This window comes from Podarcis liolepis (genome assembly GCF_965112155.1).
Source record: "Podarcis liolepis genome assembly, chromosome: 2".
Classification (NCBI taxonomy): Eukaryota; Metazoa; Chordata; class Lepidosauria; order Squamata; family Lacertidae; genus Podarcis; species Podarcis liolepis.
In genome coordinates this window covers 73,021,873-73,047,945 of record NC_139555.1, presented here as the reverse complement: position 1 = coordinate 73,047,945, position 26,073 = coordinate 73,021,873, and the positions used below count along the sequence as shown (strand labels likewise).

Here is a 26,073-nt window from a genome sequence, read left to right as displayed (position 1 = left end):
AAGAGGCGGCCGGCAGCTGCCCCACTACTCAAGGTAGGGAAACGTGCTGCTGCTCCTCGCACTGTCGGGGAGCCTCCAGAGAGAAGCGGCGGGCGCTTGGCCCCTCTTGCCAAATGGCTACTAGCAACGCCCGCCAGGCTTCCCGCTGCTGCTCCCCGCCTCTCCAGCCCTTCCCTTTCTGCCTCCGCGTTGGCGTGCGGGTTTCTCCGCGTGTCTACTGGGCTAGGATCATTGCAGCATCCAACGTCATCCGCCCCTGATTGGCAGGGCTCCGAGGCCCGGCCCTGCCCTCCTTCGCTCTGATTGGCAGAAGGACGCGGTCCGGCCCCGCTTTCCTGGAAAGTTCTTGGAAATCTATCAAAGGTATTTCCTTGAACGCAGAGAGCGGCGGCAGCCAATGCTGGATAAGCCTGAAAACAACCAGCAACTTTTTCAGCCGGATCCCTTGAAAAACCCTCTCGCTTTCCAGCTGGGGGATATTTTGGTGATCTGTTGGGGGGGATTATTTTAACTCCCGGAGAGCAAGCCTGACAGCAAGGTCTCTGCTACGGACGCATCTATTTATATATTTCTCTCTTTTTTGTTGTTAATGTCGGCACAGTGATGTGAATACAATACAATTCCAGGAATCCACCACTTCCTGGAATAGATTAAAAGGGAGCAAACAAAAGATTACTTAGTAGTGGCTTCCCCCCTCCCAGAGCTTCAAGATTACTTCAAGAGCCAGCGTCGAGGCGAGCTGCAACTCTCTCTGCTCACTTCTTCCACGCGTTTAAGACGAGAGAGAGATTTATTTATTGAGACGTATTTATTGATTTTTCTTTCCAGTTGTTGCTGGTGATTTTACACGCCACCGGGAAGGAGATTTCTTTCCTTCTCTCATATTCTTTTCTTTTCCCCGTGTAATTTTTTTTTTTTTAAATTCACCTCTGCAAGAGTTCAGTGGAAAACTGCTAAGGTTACGTACCTTTTCTTACTCGTAACTTGCTGAGCAAAGACTTTCTGGATACCTCAAGCTGTCTGCTTTTCAGCGAGTGATCTCCAAGGTGCTTTTGAGAAGGCTTCTGGGTCTTCATCCAGCCTTCTTTTTCCGAGTCACTTACTGGCCGATTGTGGTACCTCCTGTTTGGGAACAAAGACCGACCATAAAGAAGACAACCAAAAGAGGGAGAGCTTTTTCCCCAGTTCCCCGAAGACTTGATGCTCTTTCCTTGGTCCTGGAGTGACATGATCCTCTGTGTTCAAGGGTAAGATCCCTCAAAGACTTTACAATTTTCTTATCCCACTTTAAAAAGTACTGAAAAGGTATTGTGGAACAAGTCCTCAAACCCCCTTTTCTTTAAATAAGGGATTTCAATTCAAATCACTGTGTGTGTTTAAGTTACTTTATTTCAGTTGAAGGTCACCCTTTGTGCAGGTTCCCATTTTTAAAAAAAGGTAAACATACAGCACATCAAGTTAACAAAATTCAATACACTTTTAAAAGAAGTGTTTGATTAAAGATGGACAGTGCAATCTTGTGCATGTCCACTCAGAAAAAAAAGGCCCACTGAGTTCAGTAGGCTTTACTGCTAGATAAGTGGGCATGCAATTGCAGCAAAAAGGCTTTATAATCCTACTTAAACTGGGCAGCGGTGTGTGGGGATCAACTGGAAGAGAATTCCAAACATACAGAAAATACTCTTGAGTTGGTACAGAACAGTTTGTTGTGAGTAGTAAGGGGCTACTGTTTTAACCATCTTCAGATAATTAAAAAAAAAAAAACCAACAACACTGCAAAAATATACATAGATTGCTGTAACTGATAATAGCTTATCTACCCAAGACTCTGTGTGTGTGTGTGTGTGTGTGTGATGTATACATGGCACGCTGGTCACGCAACTATCTACATGTTACTGCATTTGTGAAACTTAAGGACAGCACAATTTTTCAGTTTGACTAGATGTATCCCACTGTTCTTACTATCACACCAAAGAGTCCCAACTAGAACTCATACTCGTGCTGCCAGACTAACATTTACAGTTGCTTCAGACATCAAGGGGTGGTACCTGTACACTAAGACTTCATGTTGTCTGACATTCCACACTCAAGCAATGTAAAATACTTACCTAGCTATAGTCATTAAGAACTATGCCATTTAAAACTATTCCAAAAGAGAATCTAGAAGTTTTTGCCCCTTTCCACTCTGGCAGAGGTGGGGGTTTCCACCTCCTCTATTGCTTCTATGTATTGCTGGCTAGACACCACAGCGATTTTCCAGTTTCTTTGTTTTCATTGCTAATACTTTGTTCGTGTGATGAGTCTTAAAACACATTTGCTCTAATTTAGTCTTTGTCCTCATTCACACCATACATTTAAAGCACTTCGAGACCACTTCAGTCATGGCTTCCCCCAAATAATTCTGGGAGTTGTAGTTTGTTAAGGGTGCTGCTCCTCCCCACCACCAGCAACAATTCCCTGAGTGATTTTACAATCAATCCCTCTTCACAGGAAACTCTGGGATGGGAGGGGAATAGGGGTCTCCTAACAACTCCCAGAATTCTTTGGAGGAAGCCATGACTGTTTAAAGCGGCATCATATTGCTTTAAGTGTAAAGCATTTAAAATGTAACACATTTTAAAATTGCTATAATGGTGTGAATGTGGCCAAAGACTAATTTTATGTTTTAAATAAATAAAGTGCCAGTAGCATATCTCATTCCTCTTCCTCTGTTGGTTTACAGTTCATTTGCTTCCTGTGCTGGCTTTTAACCTGGGGCTCTCTAGAATTTTGTGCAGGTTAGAAGCCACTTGTCTCCTGCTCAATTAAGCAGAATTCCCAAGGGAGAATAGAAAAGCACTCAATAAAGCACAGGGCTGGAGAATTTCCTGAATCTTCCTATCTTGCCATTTAACTTTGGTTTGCTGGGGAAGTAAGCAACTCCAGAACTTTCAGCTTTAGTTTCGGTGCTGCTAATTTATTTTTTATTCCCCAGAACTAATAATTCTTTGGAGAAGGTTTGCAACCTTTCTTTAAAAGTGTGGAATGCCTTTCACATTTTCCTAAGTAGCTCAGCTTGAGAAGTATACTGGTTGTTGTGTTAATTTCTGAGTAAACCGTTGTTGCTATTTTGATAGGTTCACCATTCCTTAATTTAGAACTAGCTAATAGACCACATGGCTCATATCTCTTTAATCCTAGAAAGACTGACATTCCCCCAAAGGGCCCAGGTGATAGACATGTGGTTCATCCTCAGAACAAACCTGCAAAGTACATAGATCCATTGGGCTTCATGGATATAAGTAGAGCTGTGAACCAGTCCAGAATGATCAACTACAGCACACTGGTTCTCAGTCTGTGTACTTCCTCTGAGCAATCACACTTTGATGATGTAGAAGCTTTTCTGATACTCCCTAAAAGAGATACCTCTTTTTGCCAGGAGGGTACAATTTCGTTTTTATTATTGTCCTGTCTGCCCTATGTTTATGCCCAGTCTGTTTCAGTTTATGTTCCTCTCAGATCATATTTAGAAAGCTACTACCTCATTTGGCATGAACATTTTTATCTTCTTATCTTCTTGCACACCTACTCAAAGATATTCCCCGGCTTACTACTCACACCAGCCTTTCTCGTATTCCCAGTTGCACTGGCAGAGGAAGGCGGGTGCGGTGCGCACCAGGTGTCAGCTGTGAGGGCGGGTGACATCGCTGTACCACCCCCACCCCCATGCTCATCGTGCGGGCGGCAGGCCACTAGGGATGATGCTGCGGTGGCAGCTCTCACACGTCTTCATCATTCCTTCCTTGCTGCAAATGCCTTTCTGTCACACCCTGGAGCCCTTCACTTGGTTGAAGCACAAAATTTCACTCTTGTCTCCCTTTCATACCCTAGTTAAGCAGCCAGGATGCATGGACTGCAAGGACTGTTTCTCTAAGGACACCAAATGCAGGGAAAGACCTAGCAAAAAATGGTATTAACATCACAGAGCACAGCATCACTCCCCCTGCTGCAAAAACAAAACAAGGGGCAGACTAGAATGCTTTTAAAACGTTATTTTAAAGAAGGGACATGTGTTGCAAACTCTACAAATAAGATTTAAAGGACTGGGATAAGGTTATTTATTTCTACAAACAATAGAGGTTTGGGTTCAGTTACAGAGGAGACCGTTTCCACCATGCCAGGCCCTTTGCCCTCTCTGCCTAGTATTTGTAATCACAGCAAGCAGACCTATGGTTCAAAGAAGCCCATGCCAAGTATCCAGTTCAGAAAATAAGATGGGTTACAGGGCCTCATGCCCTCTTCTCCTTTTGGCCAAGAAACTCTGAGGCCTTTAGAGCCTGCCAGCTGGAGTGGCTGTTTTGTTAGCTACTATATGGGGTTGGTGCGTAAGGCTAGCTCATTGTCCGTTTGCTCATATGAGTGGTAAACATCCATCTCTAGGAGGGTGAAAGGAAAGGACAATGACGTTACATCTTGTGCAAGAAAGATGAAACCACGCAACAAAAGCAGAAGCTGATATTATTAGGATTTCCCTCCACCCTTACTATCAGAAATATACGCCAGCTTATTAGGACCTGATTTGGCCATTCTGTTCCTATAATATATGGGACAGGGTTTCCTAAGAATCTCTGGATTTTGTTTTGTTTTGTTAATCTTTTAAATTATTTATTATTTACGTATGAGCCATTAAAATACATGTAGCTCTGCTGAGTTTCATAAGCAAATAAATGCAAAAACAAAACCCAGACTGAGAGCTTACAGTCTAAACTAGGCAAGGAAGAAGACAGAGGAATGGGTGGCAGAGACAAGGGCTGCAAGGGAATTATGGGCACAGATGCTTAAACTTGATTCCAGTTGGGAATGAGAATTAAAGGTTATGCCGAAGGTTTAAATATTTAGATTTCTACACATGTAGCAGAATTCCCAGGACTGCTCAACATTCCCCTCATGAACCAGATATTTCCGAAAACAGATGGGTACTTTCGTTTGTGAGCATGAACCCTCCTACCTCATTATCTCTAATTCTATGAGACTCCACATCTCCCCTCCCACAGAAAAGTATTAAGAACAAAGCAGATTCAGGTAATTGTGACATTCAATGACATTTCTCTCTTCCCCGTATGGGTGGAAGCAAAAATGAGTGCATCACAACAGAGAAAAGATCAGTCCAAAGTATACAGTATTCCCTATTACAGGTAATCTTTATGGACTGCTCATTATAGTAACATTCAGGTCCAGTGATGGACCTGAACCAACTGAATTTAGAACTGAGAACTCCTGTAACGAAGCCTTGCTGGTAATTACAACTACTTCCTGCCTTTTCACTTTGTTAGTCATTTACTACCATGCAAATTACTGATACGTTCAGATTTGCCAGTTGCTATCACACCCACTTTGGAGAGTAAGGTGGTTACACAAGGTACAAAGAAACTAAGATCCCGGGCCAACCTGCGTAGGTGCTTTTGAAAGGCGGCATTAGAAAAGCTATGGAGTGGAACAGAATTGAGAAACTGAGCTGGCAAATGGTTCTTGGCCATGGTTTGCCTGAGAAGGACTTTGTCTCATGGTTATGGAGGAAAGGTGTGGCCCACTGCAAAGCTTTAGCACTGTGAATTTCTAGCAATGTCTAAATTTAGCACACAAATCATATTTGTTACTGTACTGCCTGCCGCCTTGCAGTGGGTGTGTTCCAGATAAGGTTTTTGTGTTTTCGTGCATTTCCCCTTTTGGGGAGGTGCAAAAGCTTGCAGCTCAGAAAACAATTGCTTAGAAGAAGAAAAAGATGATGATCTCGGTATTCACATCCCTTGTGGGTGATACATGCACTTTTCTCTGTGCTTTTTTTGTTGACTCATCTTTAGACTTCCATATTCAACTGGGTTAATTGAAGGGAGCCAAGCAGCAAGACCGCCAGGCTATGTGGAGGGAAAAAATAACAACCAGCAGAATACAGTGGTACCTTGGGTTACAGACGCTTCAGGTTACATACGCTTCATGTTACAGACTCCGCTAACCCAGAAATAGTACCTCGGGTTGCTTGAGGATGAGAACAGAAATTGTGCTCTGGCGGCACAGCGGCAGCAGGAAGCCCCATTAGCTAAAGTGGTGCTTCAGGTTAAGAACAGTTTCTGGTTAAGAATGGACCTCCGGAATGAATTAAGTACTTAACCTGAGCTACCACTGTACCAATGGGATAGGATGGATATGTAACCTTATCCCTTGTTTTCATCAAGGTGTCGTTGACACTGCATGCAATGTCTGCCATACGTTGGGGTGGGTTTTTTTAACCAAAAAAGTGGCAGGCTGTACAACCAAAGCAGAAAAGCCTTTTGCAAATGGGACTCAAACACTTTGACTTTGCTGCCTGTGTACCTCACCAGCAGAGCTGGATTTAGGGCAATGCAGGCCATTGACCTGCACAAGAATGCCCGGCAAAATCATTCTTTAACCAGGCCTTTGGCCAATGCCCTTTTAAAATGTGTTGTGGAAGCGGTGTGTGTGTGTGTTTATTGGGTTGTCTTTGTTTTTATTACCCATTATTACCCTGTTTTTTATATTGTAAATTTATGTCCTGAGATCTATGGGTATAGGGCAGTATACTAGTACTACTACTACTACTACTACTAATACTCAGAGTGAAAGAGGGGAGGGCACCCAATTTTGTCCTCACTCAGGGCGCCATATTACCAGAGTCCACCCCTGTTGCCAGTTCCACAGGTTTTCAGACAAGTTCACTTGGGGCTAATGAATGAGCTTCCAGTTTGTATTTCCTGATGGGTGCAGTCTTGTGGGTAGCTGGAAAAGAGTAGTGGGACATGGAACTGGCAGGGGAGGAGGAGAGGGGCCAGACAATAAGTGTAGCAAGAACAGATCCGACTGTAGGCTGCCTGTAAGCGTATATGCTATTCTTTGACTCTTCAGCTCTTAGAGACGTTGCATAAGACACGTGTACACACAAAATCACTTCAACACTTTCCCCTGTGTATGTGTTGGTAATTATTATTCAGGCACAGTTATGTTTGAGATGCAGTAGAAAATAGAGCACTATATTTGAAAAGCATAAGAGTGAGTTTTAAAACTTATTCCAAATTTCTCTTTTAGTGCATTTGATTTTTAATGGGATACAGTCAGGGAATCAAGTGAAGTTCAGTATGCATCTACTCAGAAGAAAGTGGATTCAGTGAGACTTGTTCCCAGCTAAATGTTTATGGGTTGCAATCAAAGAGAAAGAAAAAGACTGGGTCTATAGGACCGAAAAGCCACAGGCATGGAAAGAGTGTTTGAGGCTGCAATCCTATATACAGTAATCTGGGAGCAGTTCCATCGAACTCAATAGGACTCTTTCTGAATAGACATGCATAGGTTTGTGCTGTCAGTTATCCTCTGTCTGGGGACAAGCCTGCACGACTCCATTTATGTTTACTCAAAAGCAGATCCCACTCCCTTCAGTGGGTCTTAGTCCTTTGTGTGCTTATTATCACAGTTAAGTGGTGTGCATTTCTTCCCTTTCTTCCTCTGTTTATCTGCTTGTGCAGTGTAACAGGCTGTCACATAGTGGGTTAGTACAGTAGGAAGCAATGTGTTGATGCAACCTGGTTGCCAGGCAAGGTAAAAAACCCAAAAAAACCTAATTCTAAATGCCCTTCCTTTCAGATCCCATCCTTTGCTGGCAGAGGAGAAGATCAGGAGCCTATCGCTTGGGGGCCTTGCAGCGAATCTGTCAGAGCAAGTCATGCAGCCTCTGTCAGTCACACCTTTCCAAGAAGAGCCTGCTCCACCCTTCGTGGCGCCCACACCGGACAACAGCCCGCCTCAAGCACGAGACCCAGAAGAGGATCTGCTATGCATTGCCAAAACATTTTCATATCTGCGGGAATCTGGTAAGAGCCCTCGGAGACTCGGTAGTGGAGCGTGCCATGTGTGCTAGAGGTGCAAATAACAAGGAAGTGGAAGCATTCCTGCGGTTGATGGGCAACAATGTTGAAAGCTGCTTGCAGTGGAGATATGGATGACACACCAATGGGTGGCAATGGCGACAGTTCAGAAGGGCATTATGGGCCTTGAGAACTGGTTGGCTTTTCATTAGATCTCAGTGCAGCCAGGCAAATGGCGCCATGTTCTTCTGAAAAGCTGGCTTGGGGAGACTGGACCTGCAGCACTACACCATGAATCCCTGCTTAGCTAGTGGGTAGAGGGTCCAGCTTGGGAAAATGGGATCTGGATTCAAATCCATATTCAGCCACAAGGCTGCCTTAGACTGTCAGCCTGGATAAGTGGGAAAATCCCATAGAAGCCACCGTGAACGTACTGCAGTGTGCAGTAGTAAACAAATACATCTCCTTTCCCTGTATTGCTTTCCGTTATGATCATAGATCAGGGTTTTCTAAACTTGGCCCTCCAGCTGTTTTTGGACTACAGTTCCCATCATCCCTGACTACTGGTCCTGCTACCTAGGGATGATGGGAGTTGTTGTCCAAAAGCAGCTGAAAACCCAAGTTTGGGAAACCCTGTTGTAGACCCTGCACTGAGCAGGGGGTTGGAATAGAGGACCTCCAGGTCCCTTCCACAACCCTATTATTCTTTGACAAGTTTGTACTTTTTCTCCTATGTTTTTCTTATCTCTCTGCCTCTCTTCTAGGCTGGTACTGGGGCTCTATCACAGCCAGCGAAGCCAAGCAGCAGCTCCAGAAGATGCCCGAGGGGACTTTCCTGGTACGGGACAGCACTCACCCCAGCTACTTGTTCACCCTCTCAGTCAAGACCAACCGAGGCCCCACCAACGTGCGCATCGAATATGCCGACAGCAAGTTCCGGCTAGACTCAAACTGCCTCTCCAAGCCTCGCATTCTGACCTTCCCAGACGTGGTCAGCCTGATCCAACATTACGTTCTTTCCTGCACCGTGGAGAGCAAAACGGACGCACCTTACCCGCCTCCCATGCCTTTGCCTCCTATGCAGAAGGAGGTCTCGGCCGTGCACCTGAAACTCATCCAGCCTCTCAAGCGCAGGGACAGCCCTCCTAGCCTCCAGCACTTCTGCAGGCTACGGATCAACCGGTCGACTGCCGAGACAGACCAGTTGCCTCTACCAAAGAGAATGAATGACTATTTGAAACAGTACCCTTTCCAGCTTTGAGGGCGCTGCTGGTTTGCCCCAAGACAGACTATAGAAGCAATTTTTTAAAAAAACAACAAAAACTATATACATAAAATAAAAATTAAAAACCTGATGGGACAGTGATGGGGCTTTGTCCCACTGACATGGTGTGGTATTATTTTAAGTGGGCACAGTAAGTTAACGGCCACCATTATACCCTCCCCGTATTTTCTCCCCAGCTATCCTAATTCCATTCCTGTGCCAAGGAGGAGGTGCTGGAATTGTGGCCATTCCAGTGCCCAAACCTCAGAGCTTCTCTTTATGTTCTGACTTTGTCTTTGAGGAAAACACACTTGGCATGTGCACACTACTTGAATTTCAGAGTCACCATCACACCGGGAATGTCGAAGCATTGTTACTGTCGTTATTTATATCCATGGTAGCTTTTATTCTTTTTCACTACTACTAAGTATGATATAGATTACTACTACTACTATTATTATTACTACGTTTGCTTCTTTTTCAAACAAACAAACCATAGTAACCCTTGGGGGACTTTGAATATCGACCAGTTAAGTTGTCTTGCTGTAGCCTTCTCCTTAATCTATGATAGTGCATTCGTACCCAGATGCCATTGGAAGCCCATGAAAGGTTGGCTCTAGTCAACTGTCAACATCTAGACTTCAGGTCCCATCATCGTAGGACACAGAATACTTCCTTCCCTCCCAAACAAGCCTATTGGGCTCGGACAAATGAGCGTATTTTTGACTCTTTCTATCTTCCCCTCTTGATTTGCTTTTTTAAAAAATAACACAGTGAAGGCTCCTGAGTACATTCTGCATGGGGCTGAAGCATTTGTCTTGGTGGGGTGATCCCATCTACAGTACTCAGACATAGCAAACTTCTATACATATATTTATATATTTATTCCTTCCTTCCTCCCTTCCTTTGGGGGAATGAGCCCAGCAGAAAACAGGGTACCTTTCTTCCATCCCAAGAGCCAACCAGTTGGTTCTTAAGTTTTTATGTCACTGCTTTGTTTAGCACCATGCGGCTTCAGAAAGAGCTGGATTCTGTTGTTATTCACTACCTCATTGGCTAGGGGTAGCTTGACTCGTAGGTTGAAGCAGATAGTTGCTTTTTGAATAATGTAGTGAAATCAAAACATTTTAAACTTTAATGTACCTCTTTTTTCTTTTTTTTTTTGCTTCCCTAAAGTTTGCCTGTGGACACTTAATCCACTTTTATTCTGATCCTTGTATATGGGGAAGGGAGAGGGAGAAAGAAGCAATCAAGTGTTACCCCAGCTTCCATCTGGGGTACCATATCCAGGCAACTCTAGCACACTTTGTATTTCTTAAGGAGCTGGTGGTGCCCAAGACCCCAGAATTTGCTGTGCCTGGGCCAAGATAACAAGCTTGGCATTCATTCTGCCTTCCTCAGCCTTGTGACCTGATCACTGGGGGCAGAGGATTTGTACATTCAAACTAGAATGGTTGGTCTCCCATTATATATATAAATCCTCAGGGCAATGATGGATACACTTTCCCCATAAGCCTAGAGCAGAGCTGGAGACGAGAGATTTCTGCTATGTCAAGAGACTGAGATTCAGGTAGGGCTAAGGCCCCTTTGCATCAGAGATGGGGAACCTGGAGCCCTCCATGTATTGTTGAACCACAGCTCCCATAATCCTTGACTGTGGGGCTGGTATCCAACAATGCATTGGAGAGCCACAGTTTCCCCGTCCCCACCTTAAAACAGGCTTGACCAACCAAAAGTTTTCCAAAGGATTTTGGACTACATCCACCGTCAGCCAACAGCCATACTGGCCGGGGCCTGATGTATGCTGTGGTCCAAAATGGCTGAAGGGCACCATGTGGACAACTTCTACAGAGTAATTTGAAAGATATATCAAACCTTCTGCTCCCATTGCTAATCCAACATGACCTGGGATATTTAGCTAATGTCTGTTTCTTTTTGTGTCCCCCTAACCCCTCTGCCTGGATTTCTTTTGTATTTCTGGTTTTATTTTGGATACTTTGATGACTGACAGAGAATGTGTGCCTGTGTGATGTCTGGTTTGTTGCTCACTGAGCTCTCCCCTGTTCCTGTTCACTGTGACAGACTGAGCAAGGGCAAATGAATGAGAACAGAGAATATATTTAAAAACAACAACAAAATACAATAAATGATATTTTTAAATATAAACAAAACACTGCAATGTTTTATTTCTAGCCTGTTGCAGAAGCCTTTTAAGCATGTTTCACTTTGCTCTACTAAAAGTATTGTAGTTACTTCAGGAAACTCACCTGCTAATATTGCAGTCCTAAATCCTGGCACCAGTGTGTCAGTTTGCTACAGTACAGGGATGGGGAACCAGTGACTGTCTGGGCTTGGCTGGACTGCAACTCCCATAATCCCTGACCATTGGCCATGCAGGCTGAGGCTGATGGGAGCTGGAGGGCCACAAATTCCCCATCTCTGCTGTATAATTGTCTATTGTGACATTGCAAGGTATTAGTCAAGGTGCCAGTATAAACCTAAGGTCACTTTTCATTGAAGAAGGTATTGCATCTGTCGTGTACAGGTTGGAAGCAGAGGAATGGTGGAACCAGCTGGGGAACCATCAAGGGAAGAAGGCTCAGAACCCAGGGAGTGGTGGTGGGATGACAGGGGTCAGAGGAAGTAACAGTGCTTAGTGAGGTGGGAGAGGTTGTGGTGGAGAGAAGTCCAGAATCAGAGGCAGAAGCTGAAGCAGGTGAGTGGGAGGAGGGAGGCCAAGAGGCAGAAATGAATCTGGTGAAGAGTCACGAGTCTTGCCCCCTCCTGCTGCAACAAGCTCCCCTCCCACATTGTCTCCCAGAACGAGAAGAGGCATGAAAAGGACAGAGGAGAAGTTAGCTACGCGAAGGCACAGTCTCTGATTTCTTGGGAAAAGCCCTAAGGAGGCAGGGTCTTTCAGTCTTGGCAACTGATTTTCATGCAGGAAGACCACCGGAAACGAACTGCTCTGCTCATTAGGCCCGACAATCAAGTCTGCGGAGATCATGTTTTTGCTAATAAAGAGTTAACTCCATCTTTGAACGGTGTGATTACAGGCCTGCACGCTCTTGTGACAGCATCCCTACACCTACATATTTAGACCCTCTGCATGTTTAGAAGCTGAGGACAATTGACAACAGTCTCAGTAGGCTCTTTGATGCAAAGAGATCTTATTTCTTTGGCGTTCCAATGGCACAGGGAGATCCAGTGCCTTAGTTAAATGGTGTAGAATTTACACATTTTCAGGGGCACTCTTGAGTCATATCAAAGGAAGACATCTTGTTAGCGCAAAGTCTTCTGCCTGTGCAATGTGACTTCCTCTTCCTGTTCTTTTGCCTGAGAGACATTGCTCTAGCATCCAGGGGCTGCTGGAATCCTCATAGGGTGGGATTAGATGACAGACCCTCTGCCTCAGCATTGGTGGACTGGAGACCATGCATTGCCCTATGGTGGATCCTGCACAAGTAGATCCTGCTAATATGAAAAGCCACATCATCATAATAGCACAATCTCTTACAACAATACAACAGGACAACCCCCAAGAGTTTTATTACATCTTTACATTATTATAGTAGGTCTTCAGAGCTAAAGCAGCCTGTCTGGTCATGCCTCCCTAGCTGATCTCCTATAGGAATATAACCCACATACCTTTGTGGGCAAACATCCAGGGGCCACATGCCACTTGATGGGTGTGGGTGGAGCCACAGGCAAAATAGGTGGAGCAATAGATGTGATTCTTGCATTTGTGCAGTAGGCTATGCAGCAAACAGCCATGAAAAACCCAGATGCACCCACCCACCCACCCAACCTCCAATCAGACAAGCAAGAGGGATTATCATAGTTCAAGGGTACATTCCAATCAGACAAAAGCATTCAATGAGGGCATAGAGAAGGCTAGTGTGACTGTGGAATGATCCCAGGAGTGTCCCAGAAGCCAACTAAAGATGACTGGAGAGTCACATTTGACCTCTAGGCCAGGTGCAGGTGGTTCTTCCTGCTTAAGTATAGAACCTTACATATGTCCCTAGTGAAATTCATTCTGTTAGTTTTGCCCCAGTTTTCCATTCTGTTAGGGTCATCTTGAACCCCAATTCTACCTTCTGCAGCACTAGCTACACCTCCCAATTTGGTGTCATCTCCAAATTTGATGAACACCCTCTCAATTCCTTTCTCTAAGTAATTTATAAAGATGTTGAACAACAACGGGTGCAGGACGGTATCCCACAGCAGCGGGGGAGGAAGGGGGGCGGTGGGGGCAGCCCACCCCGGATGTCCTTCCTGATGGGGGGGTAACATTGGCACGCCTCCCCCCTGGGACGCTCACCACTCACTGCGGGATGCACCTCCCTGTGACGCTTGCCATGGGTGGCTAGCCCCGCCCTTGGGTGCACAGCATGTGCACCGCTCCGGGTGCCGGAGCAGCTAGTTCCACCTCTGTTCTGCAGCACCCTACTTGTCACTTTTTGCCAGGATGATGAGGAACCATTAATGTCAGTCAACAAGCTACAAATCCACCTAACTAATCCACATTATACCAGCTTCTTTGCAAGAATATCATTGGGGACTTTGTCAAAAGCCTTTCTGAAATCAAGATACACTATGTCCACAGCATCCCCATGATCCACCAAGCTTGTAACTCTATCAAAAAAAGAAATGAATTTTGCCTGGCGGGACTTGCTTTTGAGAAACCCATCCTGGGTCTTAGTAATCACAGCATCCTTTTCTAGGTGCTCACAGATTGTTTAATTATTTGTCCTAGGACCTTTACTGGCATTGATGTCAACCTCCCCAGTTGGTAGTAAACTGGGTCTTCTTCCCCACCCTATTTAAAAATAGGGACATTTGCCTGTCTCCAGTCTGCAGGGACCTCACCTGTTTTCCAAGAATTTTCAACGACTGTAAACAGAAGCTCTGAGATTTCTTTAGCACCCTTGGGTGCAGCTCATAAATGCGGGTATCAGGACCACACCTTGCTGCATGCACAGTTTTTACTCCCTGCCTTTTAGCCTTGGCCATGTTCCATTGCTCTCCTTTGAAGGCAAAGGAGTGGGGAGAGACTGAAGTGTGCCAGTTGGCTAATAGTAAAGGAAGAAACTCCCTCAACAGCAATTTCTGGCTTAGAAGGCATCGTGCTCATCATACTTTTTCATATGGTGAATAGATATCCAGAGACAGAATGCTGGCTTAAAGCCACAAGAGCCCTAGAAGGTTTGGCCAATATTATACTCCACACCAGAGGGGCCATGTTTGTGAGGGTGCTGAAGCATTGATGGTAAGGTGAGTCAGGCGAAAGCACACTGGGTCCAGGAGACCTGGCTTTGAATTCTAGCTAATACCACTGGCAGTCATCTTTGAGAATTCCTGGAGAACAGGCGAAGTCCCAGCAGACTGGAGGAGGGCAAATGTTGTCCCTATTTTCAAAAAGGGGAAAAGAGAGGACCCAAATAATTATCGCCCAGTCAGTCTGACATCAATACCAGGGAAGATTCTGGAGCAGATCATTAAGCAAACAGTCTGTGAGCACCTAGAAAGGAATGCTGTGATCACCAATAGTCAGCATGGATTTCTGAAAAATAAGTCATGTCAGACTAACCTGATCTCGTTTTTTGACAGAATTACAAGCCTGGTAGGTGAAGGGAATGCAGTGGATGTAGCCTACCTTGATTTCAGCAAGGCATTTGACAAGGTGCCCCATGATATTCTTGTAAAGAAGCTGGTAAAATGCGGTCTTGACTATGCTACCACTCAGTGGATTTGTAACTGGCTGACTGACCGAACCCAAAGGGTGCTCATCAATGGTTCCTCTTCATCCTGGAGAAGAGTGACTAGTGGGGTGCCACAGGGTTCTGTCTTGGGCCCGGTCTTATTCAACATCTTTATCAACGACTTGGATGATGGACTCAAGGGCATCCTGATCAAATTTGCAGATGACACCAAACTGGGAGGGGTGGCTAACACCCCAGAGGACAGGATCACACTTCAAAACGACCTGGACAGATTAGAGAACTGGGCCAAAACAAACAAGATGAACTTTAACAGGGAGAAATGTAAAGTATTGCACTTGGGCAAAAAAAATGAGAGGCACAAATACAAGATGGGGGACACCTGGCTTGAGAGCAGTACATGCGAAAAGGATCTAGGAGTCTAGGTTGACCACAAACTTGACATGAACCAACAGTGTGACACGGCAGCTAAAAAAGTCAATGCAATTCTGGGCTGCATCAATAGGAGTAAAGCATCTAGATCAAGGGAAGTAATAGTGCCACTCTATTCTGCTCTGGTCAGACCTCACCTGGAGTACTGTGTCCAGTTCTGGGCACCACAGTTCAAGAAGGACCCTGACAAACTGGAACGTGTCCAGAGGAGGGCAACCAAAATGGTCAAAGGCCTGGAAACAATGCCTTATGAGGAACGGCTAAGGGGGCTGGGCATGTTTAGCCTGGAGAAGAGGAGGTTAAGGGGTGATATGATAGCCATGTTCAAATATATAAAAGGATGTCATATAGAGGAGGGAGAAAGGTTGTTTTCTGCTGCTCCAGAGAAGCGGACACGGAGCAATGGATCCAAACTACAAGAAAGAAGATTCCACCTAAACATTAGGAAGAACTTCCTGACAGTAAGAGCTGTTTGACAGTGGAATTTGCTGCCAAGGAGTGTGGTGGAGTCTCCTTCTTTGGAGGTCTTTAAGCAGAGGCTTGACAACCATATGTCAGGAGTGCTCTGATGGTGTTTCCTGCTTGGCAGGGGGTTGGACTCGATGGCCCTTGTGGTCTATTCCAACTCTATGATTCTATGATTCTAAGACAAAGACCTGAAGCCTACATGTGACCTTGGACCAGCCTCGGCCTTGCAGACTAACTTATTTCATGGGGTTGTAGTAAGGATAAAATGGGATAATTCTATGCAGGCCACTGCCCTGAGCTCCTTGGAGGAAGAGAGGAATCCATGTAATAAACAGATGCCATACTCTACTGGCTTCCAACATTTCACCAGGAAAAGCAAAGGCATTCTTGTGTGCACATAATACAAAGTCTCATTTACCTGGGAGTAAATCCCATTAGACTCAGTTGTGCTGTAAACATCCACACCAAAATAAGAATGATTCCAACTGACAATAGAACTTGACATTGCATCATTTCCCTCCAGCCTTTTCAATAAACATTAATAACAAACAGAGTGGTGCAGATTCTTACTCTTCAGTTGAAGGGCCTCATTAATTTTAATTTTCAAAGAAGTGCTATTAGGATCACAGCTTTAACCACAATATGAATGTGGCCCCAGGGAAAACTGTGTTGTGTTACATTGGTATAAATTTGGAGTAATTCAGAACAAAATTTGGGATCAAAACATGTAACCCACTCAGCTGCCCCACTTCTAAACATGTTGCTGCAATGTAACAGAAACTGCAAAAAAAGGAAGCTTTGTTCTAATTACAGTATATGCCCCTATTTTTCTAGATGCCAAGGGCTTCACATGAACACATTGCCTTGCTTGCTGTCACAATAAGTTGTAGAGGTCAGGGATGTATCTCTCTCGCTGACTCCAACTTATTTTATCTTTAATGACCATTTCCCATTCCTGCATTTGGGAAGTTCTTCCAAAGCAGGCATGCTCTGGATCAAAGAACACCAATTTTCAGTAGAGACTGAATTCATTTGTACAGCTAAGTTATAAATCCCTGCAAACAGAGGTGTGAATGGCTATGCAAGCAGGCCTTTAATTATACCAGCATGAGATTCCCTGCTACAATATGCCTTTCACTGCGATAAGCCATTCATGTGATGTTTGCACAATGAAGCACACAAATTAGATTAGAGCAGCAGATTTTGCACAAGCAGTATATTGAATAAAGATTATAGGCATGTGGGGAGTGCATACAAAGCACAACTCAGGTTAGTTCATTGGGGGAGGAAGTAGGGGTAGAGGGGAGGCAGAGGTCGTTGGGGGTGGTAGATGCAGCCCGACTGTCACTGTGCAATGTGTCCGAGTGGAGTCAGTTGATTTTCCTGCCAAATGGTAAAGGAGACTCACACCACTTTTCTTCACCTGATCAGAAACCTCTTGTACATGAACCCTAGAGGCTCATAGCGTGAGGTGACTGCTAAATATAACACAGAAATAAATAGTAAAAGAAATTGGCAGGCCCAATACAGATAACCAGTCTACTGCAAAGTAATTACTTGCACTCTGCAGCAAACCACTACTAGGGAATTGCCTCTTTTATCAGGCCTGAGCCACATCTGTCTATGTGCTCATCCACCACTACCACCAAATTCTAAAGTGTCTAAAACATTTAGGGCTTGCCCACACTTCTTCTTTTCCCTAGAAAGCACAGGTCTGAGTGGTTTTGCGTTTGCTTTGCTGCTTCCCCTTGGGAAATCCACTCTTTAGTGCTAAATCGGAGCAAACATCAATCCAGAGAAAACCCTATTGACGTTTGCTCCAATTCAGCGGTAAAGAGCAGGTTTTCCCAGAGGAAAGTGGCAATGCAGGCGGAGCGCTTTAAAAAGTAATGATTCCCTGCCCCTAGGTTCACACTCTAAAATCAGCAAAAACCAGTGCCAGCAGAATGAGGCCATCTCAGCATCAGCATCAGCTGCATGTGGCCTGCCTTGCAGCCTAGTCAGCTGCCTTCAGGTGCGTAAGAGGATGCTGCTGTCCTGTCTCCAGTACTGAAGAAAGACCAGTTGGCTCCTGAACACACAACTGGGAGTGGGACACATGCCATCTTATCCTTTGCCTCAGGCAGCAAAGTGTATTGAGCCATTCCCGAACAATGCAATAAACTAAGAGGATTAAGAGACTAGGCGGGAGGGATGAGGAAACATGAGCTTATAGAAGACAATGCAGTGCAGAATACACAGGTGTTTTGTTTTTTGTTGAAATGTTGAAAAGAAGAAAGAGAGGAGGAAAGATGATAGATACTCTACCAAGTTCATATGCGCACTGTCAAGGCTGGAGTCAGATGCAGGTCAGAAATCCTTACTGTGCAGTTCAGCCACCAGCACACCAGGAAATCAAAGGGTTAACTCATCCTTATTTTGGTCTCATCTAGATTACATGCCACTCACATCCATACTTCCCTCTGGGACATTCAACACTCAGCTGACTAGTTACCACTTGCCATCAAAAGAAAGGATTGGCTTTTTTAATAAGTGGCTTAGAGGTTTCATTACAATGGATTCATCACACCCACTTGCACAGTTCAGGATTAATTTCTGGGTTCATCTGACCTGCTGGGTAAGGAATGCCATGTGGTGTATATGTTACTGGTGGAAAACTTGCTGGAGAGTATCATGTGTCGGTTGACACCGACAGGGTAACCCTATGCATATTCTCTCGGAAGCAAGTCCCAACTAGTTTGAGAGGGTGAAGTGGACATTGAATTGGGCTGTGAAAGCCATTTCCCAATCCCCCACAGTTCTTGAGCCTTGTGGAGGAGGAGCGCATAACTACATAGGAAGAGGCTGTTGGATCAGGCCAACAGCCCATTTAGTCCAGCATCTTGTTCTCACAGTGGCCAACCTATGTGAAGACAGATGTGTTATTTTTTAAATGGTGATTATAAAATTGAAAAAAAAAAAAGATCAAAGGATTATTCAACACAACTTTCTAAAATGTACACTGCTGGCTACAAATAACTTGGAGGAAATACGAAGTGTTAAGCCAAAACAAAACAGTCAATGATGACTTGACTGACAGGAGTGCTCTGGACTTCACTATTTTGGTCTTATTGTTCCTCGATCACTTGCTGTGGCCCAGATGGGCAAGCAAACAACGACTGTGGTGAGGTGGAGGAAGGGAAGCAGCTGAAACTGCTGGCTTGCTTATTGGTTCTGGCAAGCGAGAAGGTGGCACAGCTGTGATGAGGCCAAGGAGCAGGAACATCTGCCAGCAATGGCAGTGGGAAGGTAGGCTCCCTGCAGGAGGAAGGGCCTATGGAGAATGTCTTGCCCAAGGGCCCCTCAAGACCTGGAGCTGGCACTGGCTTTTTTCCAACAGCAATTAAATTCCTCGCAGAGCTCCTTATTGCTGCATTCAGTTTAACCCGTTTTTCCAGACCACCTTGCAATTCTTGCTGCTTGCCTTAATTAAACTGAGATCCTTGCGGCAAAGACTCTAATAGCAACAGAAAGTACTATTAAGTCATTCCTTGACTTAAGGAGATTATGCGGTTTCACCCAGGAGGCTTTCGTATTTGGTCCATTAATTTGTCATGGCTTCAGGCTTAGACCGAAGGTAATGTCTGCAGACGGTATGTTCCCCAACACCCGTCTCCATCTGACACGGAGGTCCTCCCGACTCTGAAGCTTCTGGGCCATCGCAAGAAGTTCAAGCTCACCCCCATTCCCACCTGCTGCGGCAGATGTCAAAATATATTGACAATTATTTCAGCTGAGCACTGTTGCCAGAAAGCAAGCTATCCATTTTTTGCTCTGAAATACAAAATGTCTGTTAGCTTTCAGTACAAAATGGAAGGAAAGCGGTCTTTAAGGAAGAGACCTGTTGTGGCTGGGTAGCCTGCATCTGATGTGATGGGTGGGCCTCAGTCATAGTCCCACAAATTTACAGTGAAGATGGGAACAAGTTCAGCTGTGGCCTAAAGCTTTAGTTAGTTCATTGTTCCAGAACCAGTGGCAATACCATGGTGGGGCAGCTGCGGACAGCCCACTGACACTTGAACAAGGCCCCTTGCCTGGTCCCGAATTTACCAAATGGCTGCAGTGGTTTGGTAATTCACTATAAAACAGCCTTTTGATATCACCACAATGTCCCAGAATGATGCTGCACCAGGGTGTTAGGGGAGGGAGCATGAAAAGAGGAGGTTGCTTGCAGGCACCTACTGCAGATCATAGTGATGCAAGTGCTTCTGCAGACACTTACTGCAGATGTCGGTGTTTCAGGAGTTGGGACCTGCAGGATTTCACTTGGGGGTTGAAATTGCACCTGGAGCTGGCTTTGAATTGGACTATCATTTAAAACTTGAAGTTCTCCCTTCAGCGTTAAATGCATTGCACCCACAGTTATTTTGCACAACTAAAGAAGAACCAAACTACATGGCTACTCTGTCAAATGTGATCTATGACAGCAGCTCCTCAGTCATTAAACGACTTTACTATACGAATGATAGCCAATGAAAAATAAGCAAGTAAGGGGGAGAGAGGGAGAGAAATGCTCAGTCTCCCACATTTGGTTCTTGTGTCAGAATTTTTCACCTCAATGTTGTTTTATTTGGTAATAATTTCTAAAGCATTTACACTGAGGTGGGATAATAAATAATAATAAATTTTATTTATATCCCGCCCTCCCCAGCCGAGGGTGGACTCAGGGTGGCTAACAGCAATCAAAATAATCCAACGTTCTAAAAAACATTTCATTAAAAAATTACTTCAAATCAAATTGATGGCAACCATTGGGTAGAGTTCTGTGAAGATTGCTGCGCCCTGACCAAAGGCCTGGTGGAACAGCTCTGTCTTACAGGCCCTGCGGAAAGATGTCAAGTCCCGCAGGGCCCTAGTCTCTTGTGACAGAGCGTTCCACCAGATTGGAGCCGTGGCCGAGAAAGCCCTGGCTCTAGTTGAGGCCTAATAGGAGTGGCTGGCATGGTGGTACAGAGCTGCCCTACAAACCACTTACCTGAGGGGTGAAGAGGTGCAGCGGGCAGGTGGAAAGATCAAGGCTGGCCATGGACACCTTTTTCAGCCTGAAGGCAACATTTAACACTATCAGCAATATTTATACAGATCTTCTTATGCCGCTTATGGCTTTTCATTCTTATCTAACAACAGCCCAGTTCTCAAGGAGCCCTGTGGGTGCAAACCTGATTGCACTGGATTTCGTGCTCCTCCAGGTGGCCTTTTTCACCCCAGTTTGCTTGCTCAAAACAGGGAGTTTATATGACAACAAGCATTCATCCTAATTTGCTTGCAGGCTATTCCCAGTGCTGTTTTTCCAGAGAAAGAGGTGCTGGATCTTACTATGAATGTCTCCCTCGTTCTCTAATGATGGCAACGGCACCCACATGAGAGGTGCATGTTCCGGCTGCAAAAAAGGCCCTCCATCTTCCCATTAATTGTTTGTTCGCTGCATTTTCAGTGCATTTCCCCATCACTTTCCTAACTGCAAAACTTGTGTTTCTTTTTCCAAAAGCAGATTTCCTGTGCTAGGGCAACAAAGCACTTTAATCCGTTTTGAATGCACCAACTTCAGTTTCCCAATATGTGCTTGAATCCCTTCTGCCAAATATGGACAGTCCGGAGGCATCCTCAGTCATCTGAGGATAGTTTGCACAACAATCCTTCTAGCAATCATGAGAGAACCTGCTGCTATTGAACTCCTTTGTTAATCTTGGAAACTTTTGCAATCTAGAGAAACTTCAAGACACCTCAAATCAGCATAAGTCTATAATCTGTTTATCTATATTTTGTTTCATTGTTCCATGGTTGCTTGTTGTCCTGATTGGTAGGTCATGATTGTGAAAACACATGGATGTGTGTGCTGAAAACACGTGGATCATATGGGATCTCTTATTACTGCTGTGATAGCTCAGCAGTTGATAGGGCATGGGACTCTGAATCTCAGGGTTGTGGGTTCGAGCCCCACATTGGGCAAAAGTTTCCTGCGTTGTAGGAGGCTGGACTAGATGATCCTCATGGTCCCTTCTAACTCTACAGTGTTGGACTGGCTGCAGGTTCCTGGGTTTGCTCCCATGCAAGGTGTGAAGGGGATTTGAATTCATTTCTCAAAAGAAAGAGGGCAAGCAAGCAAGCAAGCAAGCAAGCAAGCAAGAAAGAAAGGCTAAGAAGTGAGTGGTAGCACAAGCACATTCATAAACAACCTCTGTGATTATTTTTTAGACCTTGATTTAAGCACCAGCCATGAAATCTGTTGTCACTTGGGAGCTTAGCTGTGCCAGGTCAGTAATGCCCACACTATTTAGTACTACCTGTTCCCACTGCAATTTGTCCATTAGTGCACAAGCCATTCTCTCCTTTTTTTAACTGTGTGAGTAACTTCTTGTTAAATAAGCCACCTGCGCCCCCTCCTACGCTATCTGCTGCAGTCATTCATAGGCACTATGTACTCAATAACTCGCAGAAGTTGTAGCCATTCCAGCTTGCTGTTATCTACCATGGTGCCCTAGCTATTCATTAGTGTAGCTCAGAAGAAAACTGGGCCAGAGACTGTAGGCTTAAGACAGCCTTACGCAACAGCCCTTGACTTCCTGAGAAAAGGATGAGGTCTGCTTGCCAGCCAAAAAGTTCATGTAAAACATGAGGAGGAGGAGGAGGAGGAGGAGGAGGAGACAATGTGACTATTAAGTATTTTACAGGCTGTTGCAATCAGACCTGGAATCTTATTCAGAAAATAGCCATCAAAATGATCAAGGGGATGGAGCATCTCCCTTATGAGGAAAGTTATGACATTTGGGGCTTGTTAGTTTAAGAAATGGTGAGTGAGAGGCAACATGACAGACATTTATAAAATTATGCATGACATGAAGGAAGTGGAGAGAGAGAGAGAGAGAGAGAGAGAGAGAGAGAGAGAATTATTGGATATCCAATGAAGCTGAATATTGGAAAATTTAAAAGAAAAGCACTTCTTCACACAGTGTGTAGCTAAACCAAGCATCCCCAACCTGCGGCCCTCCAGATGTTTTGGCCTACAACTCCCATGATCCCTAGCTAACAGGACCAGTGGTCAGGGATGATGGGAATTGTAGTCCAAAACATCTGGAGGGCCGAAGGTTGGGGGTGCCTGAGCTAAACCATAGAATTTGTTCCCACAGGATGCAGTGGTGGCCACCAAAAGAGGATTACATCCTGTTGCACAGGTGGTGCGCCAGCCCCTCAACTTCTGCTGAGTGGTAGCAAGAGTCCATGGGGTTCCAGGTCCTCACTCTTGGGTCGTGTTGAGAATCAAGGCACAGTGGAGGCTGTCGTAGCTTTAAGAAACAGAATCACAGAATGGTAGAACGGCAGAGCCCTATCCCCTGCAATGCAGCCATCTCAATATGCAGTCTCCCATCCAATTTGAAACCATACTGGAACCTGCTTAGCTCTTCAGATGTGCTAACAGTTTTATTGCTGCACTGCTATTTATTGACATATTTAGACGGCTGGAGTTCAGCTCTTACAGAATGGTTATCTCAAGAGGGCCTTGTTCATGGGTGTAGCCAGGATTTTTGTTAGGGGGAGCAGGCCTTTTGTTGGGGGGGGGGACAGAACCTCAGTTTGCCATGTATTTTTATTGATTTTTTATTGATTTTTTGGGGGGGGCAGCTGCCCCTCCCTACCCACCTGGCTACACCCATGGGCTTATTCCCCACAGCAGTGCAGTCAAAGGCATTTCTCCAAGCCAGCCTTCTGCCAGCCTGCCAAGATCATTCTGGCCTTTGTTCCCCTTCTTCTTTCCAAGCAACTCCTCCTCATCCATCAATTATCCCAAGCCTTTTTTTAAAGAGGCACATTTTCCCTCTGAGCACAGCCTGCCCCCTCCCCCTCCCCTTGACAACCTCTGTCTGCCCGGGCCCAAGGATTCCTCTCCTATGTGGATCATCAACACCTTTTGTCATGTTAAGGCTTGGAAAGGAAGCTTAGCTTGTACTTTTCCACTGGCCTGGAATCTCCCCTTCAATTCTCCAAATTAATAATAATAATAATAATAATAATAATAATAATAATAATAATAATAATAATAATAATTTATTATTTGTACCCCGCCCATCTGGCTGGGTTTCCCCAGCCATTCTGGGCGGCTTCCATAGAAACCAAAAATACAGTATTAACTAGATTCTGACATTCATTAAATTCTTGGGTTTAGGGGGTCTTCCCTGCAAACCTATAACAATACATTCGTGAAAGGTAATGCTAACTATGGCTACTAGCCACAATGTCTATGCTCTGCCTCTTGTGTTCGGGTCCTGCTTATCACAGAATCATAGAACTATAGAATTGGAAGGGACCTCAATGCAGGACTAGTTAGATCCAGCAGTGCTATTTTTTCTAGAAAAAGAGGTGCCAGAACTCACCACGAATGCCTCCCCTGTTCTCTTATAATGGCAATGGCACCCACCTGAGAGCGTCGGTGAGTTCTGGCTGAAGGGGAAAAAAAAGCCCTGGCTGTTCCTATTTTCTTATGATTCTAATCTCCTCTGGCACATAAATAAATAAATGAGCAGAGTGATATTTAACAACACCGAGAGATGAAACAAATCCGTGGTGTTATATAAAGGCAGCAGGAAGATCGACGTTATGCTGTTGTGTAACTAGCTTTTCCAAGAATACTATCTTAGTCAGACGTCAGTTAAGTGGAGGCAGGGTGGAATAGGACTTGCCTTTGTAATATTATGAAAAGGGAGTGGCTCATTAATAATAGAGCCGGCTTTCCATGAGAAGCCCATTAGCTACCAAAAGCAATCCATCTGCGCAAGCATTTTGAGCACTGCAAAATAGTGACAGCTATGGCTGGATGAATTCCCACAGCACTTCTCCACATTCGGTTATGGATTTCCAAACTGCTGCCTCTTGCAGTTTTCCCTTTGAGTGATGTGGGGCTGGCTTTACAAGTCCAAGCAAGTGGGGGGGGGGGGACCTTGTTAGATTTTAGAACTACAGCAGCTCAGTTGCCATTGGAAGGAAAGGAATAGACTTCCTAGCAGGATGAATAAATAGGGGGTGGGTGGGATCAGGAACAGATTTGTCTAGAGCTTGAGGACATGCTTGTTGATTTTTGTTAAGCAATTTCTAACAGGAAACTCACCAAGCAAAGGCAGGAAATTATTTTGTTCCATTGTAGTGGGGATTCCCCAATGGAACTTTTTTTTTTATAATGTTTTTATTATGTTTTCTGCAAAATTTTACAGACAAACCACACAAGAGAAACACTAACAACTTTATGAAAAAATAAAGGCAGAACAAAAAGCGAGTGCCTGCTATTTATATCCTGCTCTACAGGGGAAAGTTAGTTTGGAAAGCATTGACAAAATACATCATAAAATTAACAACAACAACAACAATAATAATAAAAGTTCAAGCTGGAGACCAACAGTGTTGTAGAATTGTACCTAATCCAAACTGAGCTTTTTAATTTAGGTGGAAGGATTTAACCACCTTACTGCAACACATGAACGATCAGTTGGTACCCTGTACTGCCAAGGGTTCGTTTTGATTTTACTCATCTCAATAGTCCATTACGTTATGTGAATTTATCTGCCATGGTCAAAAAACATACTTTCCTCAAATGGAACTTAAGAGAATATATGACGGGTGTTTGGGGAGTTTCCAGAAAATTGGGACGATGCCAGAGTCCTGAAACCCCACTGTGTTGTTTTCCTGGGAACAGAAAGTTGGATAGAACCATGGAGGTTATTTTTTCCAACCTACTGCTCAGTGCAGGAGATCCAGAGCTAGAATATACCAAAAAATGAATAGTTACTCAGTCTCTGCCTAAAGACCTCCAATGGCAGAGACAACTTCCTCAGCTTCCCCCTGAATTGCTGGTATGTTGAGCTGGACTCCTTGCATACCTTACACAGCAGTCTTCTGAATGTTCAGTCATGTAGCTACCACACCATCTGTGCTCTCCTACTGGATAACTACAGTAGTAGCTTTGCTGGGCGTCACTTGATGAGGAAAATGGAGATCAGGGCAGGGTTTAAGCCCTCCTCTAACAACCACTTAGCACAGTGCACCCCAATCATATTTAGGCCCATCATTTATGATTTGTTCATGGATCTTACGGTGTCTCTTTTCGTGGCTTCCACAGTGCAAAGACCTTTGGAATTCCCACCTCCCCCTTATATTGGTGTCACAGGCTCTGTGACATAGCCAAAGAGCCACAGGACAACAGCCCTTTGCCTTTTGCTCTTCAGTTTGTGCCACAAATAAAAATAAAGCAAATCATCTGCTTGTGAGTTCTTAAATCTCTTTTTATAGAAGCCTTTCTGATTATCTG

General features: G+C 44.7%; 1 protein-coding gene and 1 long non-coding RNA gene across 2 annotated transcripts; one reads left to right on the top strand and one right to left on the bottom strand.

Moving 5' to 3' along the window:
* Positions 1-31: 31 nt before the first annotated feature.
* On the top strand, positions 32-11,288 carry CISH (cytokine inducible SH2 containing protein). The gene is made up of 3 exons (XM_083488789.1): positions 32-1,247; positions 7,633-7,859; positions 8,618-11,288. Exons 1-3 carry the CDS (start codon positions 1,201-1,203, stop codon positions 9,112-9,114), a joined length of 771 nt encoding a protein of 256 aa, XP_083344915.1. The 5' UTR covers positions 32-1,200; the 3' UTR covers positions 9,115-11,288.
* A 982-nt stretch (positions 11,289-12,270) lies between these two features.
* LOC310700035 lies at positions 12,271-25,866 on the bottom strand. The gene is made up of 3 exons (XR_014522380.1): positions 25,646-25,866; positions 20,755-20,821; positions 12,271-12,588 (listed from the first exon to the last, which is right to left on the bottom strand). It is a non-coding gene; the product is annotated as an uncharacterized lncRNA (long non-coding RNA).
* Positions 25,867-26,073: the final 207 nt, after the last annotated feature.

Excerpts from the sequence above, each read along its gene's own strand:
- CISH (XM_083488789.1), top strand. The coding sequence starts at position 1,201 with ATGCTCTTTCCTTGGTCCTGGAGTGACATGATCCTCTGTGTTCAAGG. Across the intron at positions 1,248-7,632 it reads ATGATCCTCTGTGTTCAAGG|ATCCCATCCTTTGCTGGCAG; the intron begins GTAAGATCCCTC and ends CCTTCCTTTCAG. Across the intron at positions 7,860-8,617 it reads TTCATATCTGCGGGAATCTG|GCTGGTACTGGGGCTCTATC; the intron begins GTAAGAGCCCTC and ends CCTCTCTTCTAG.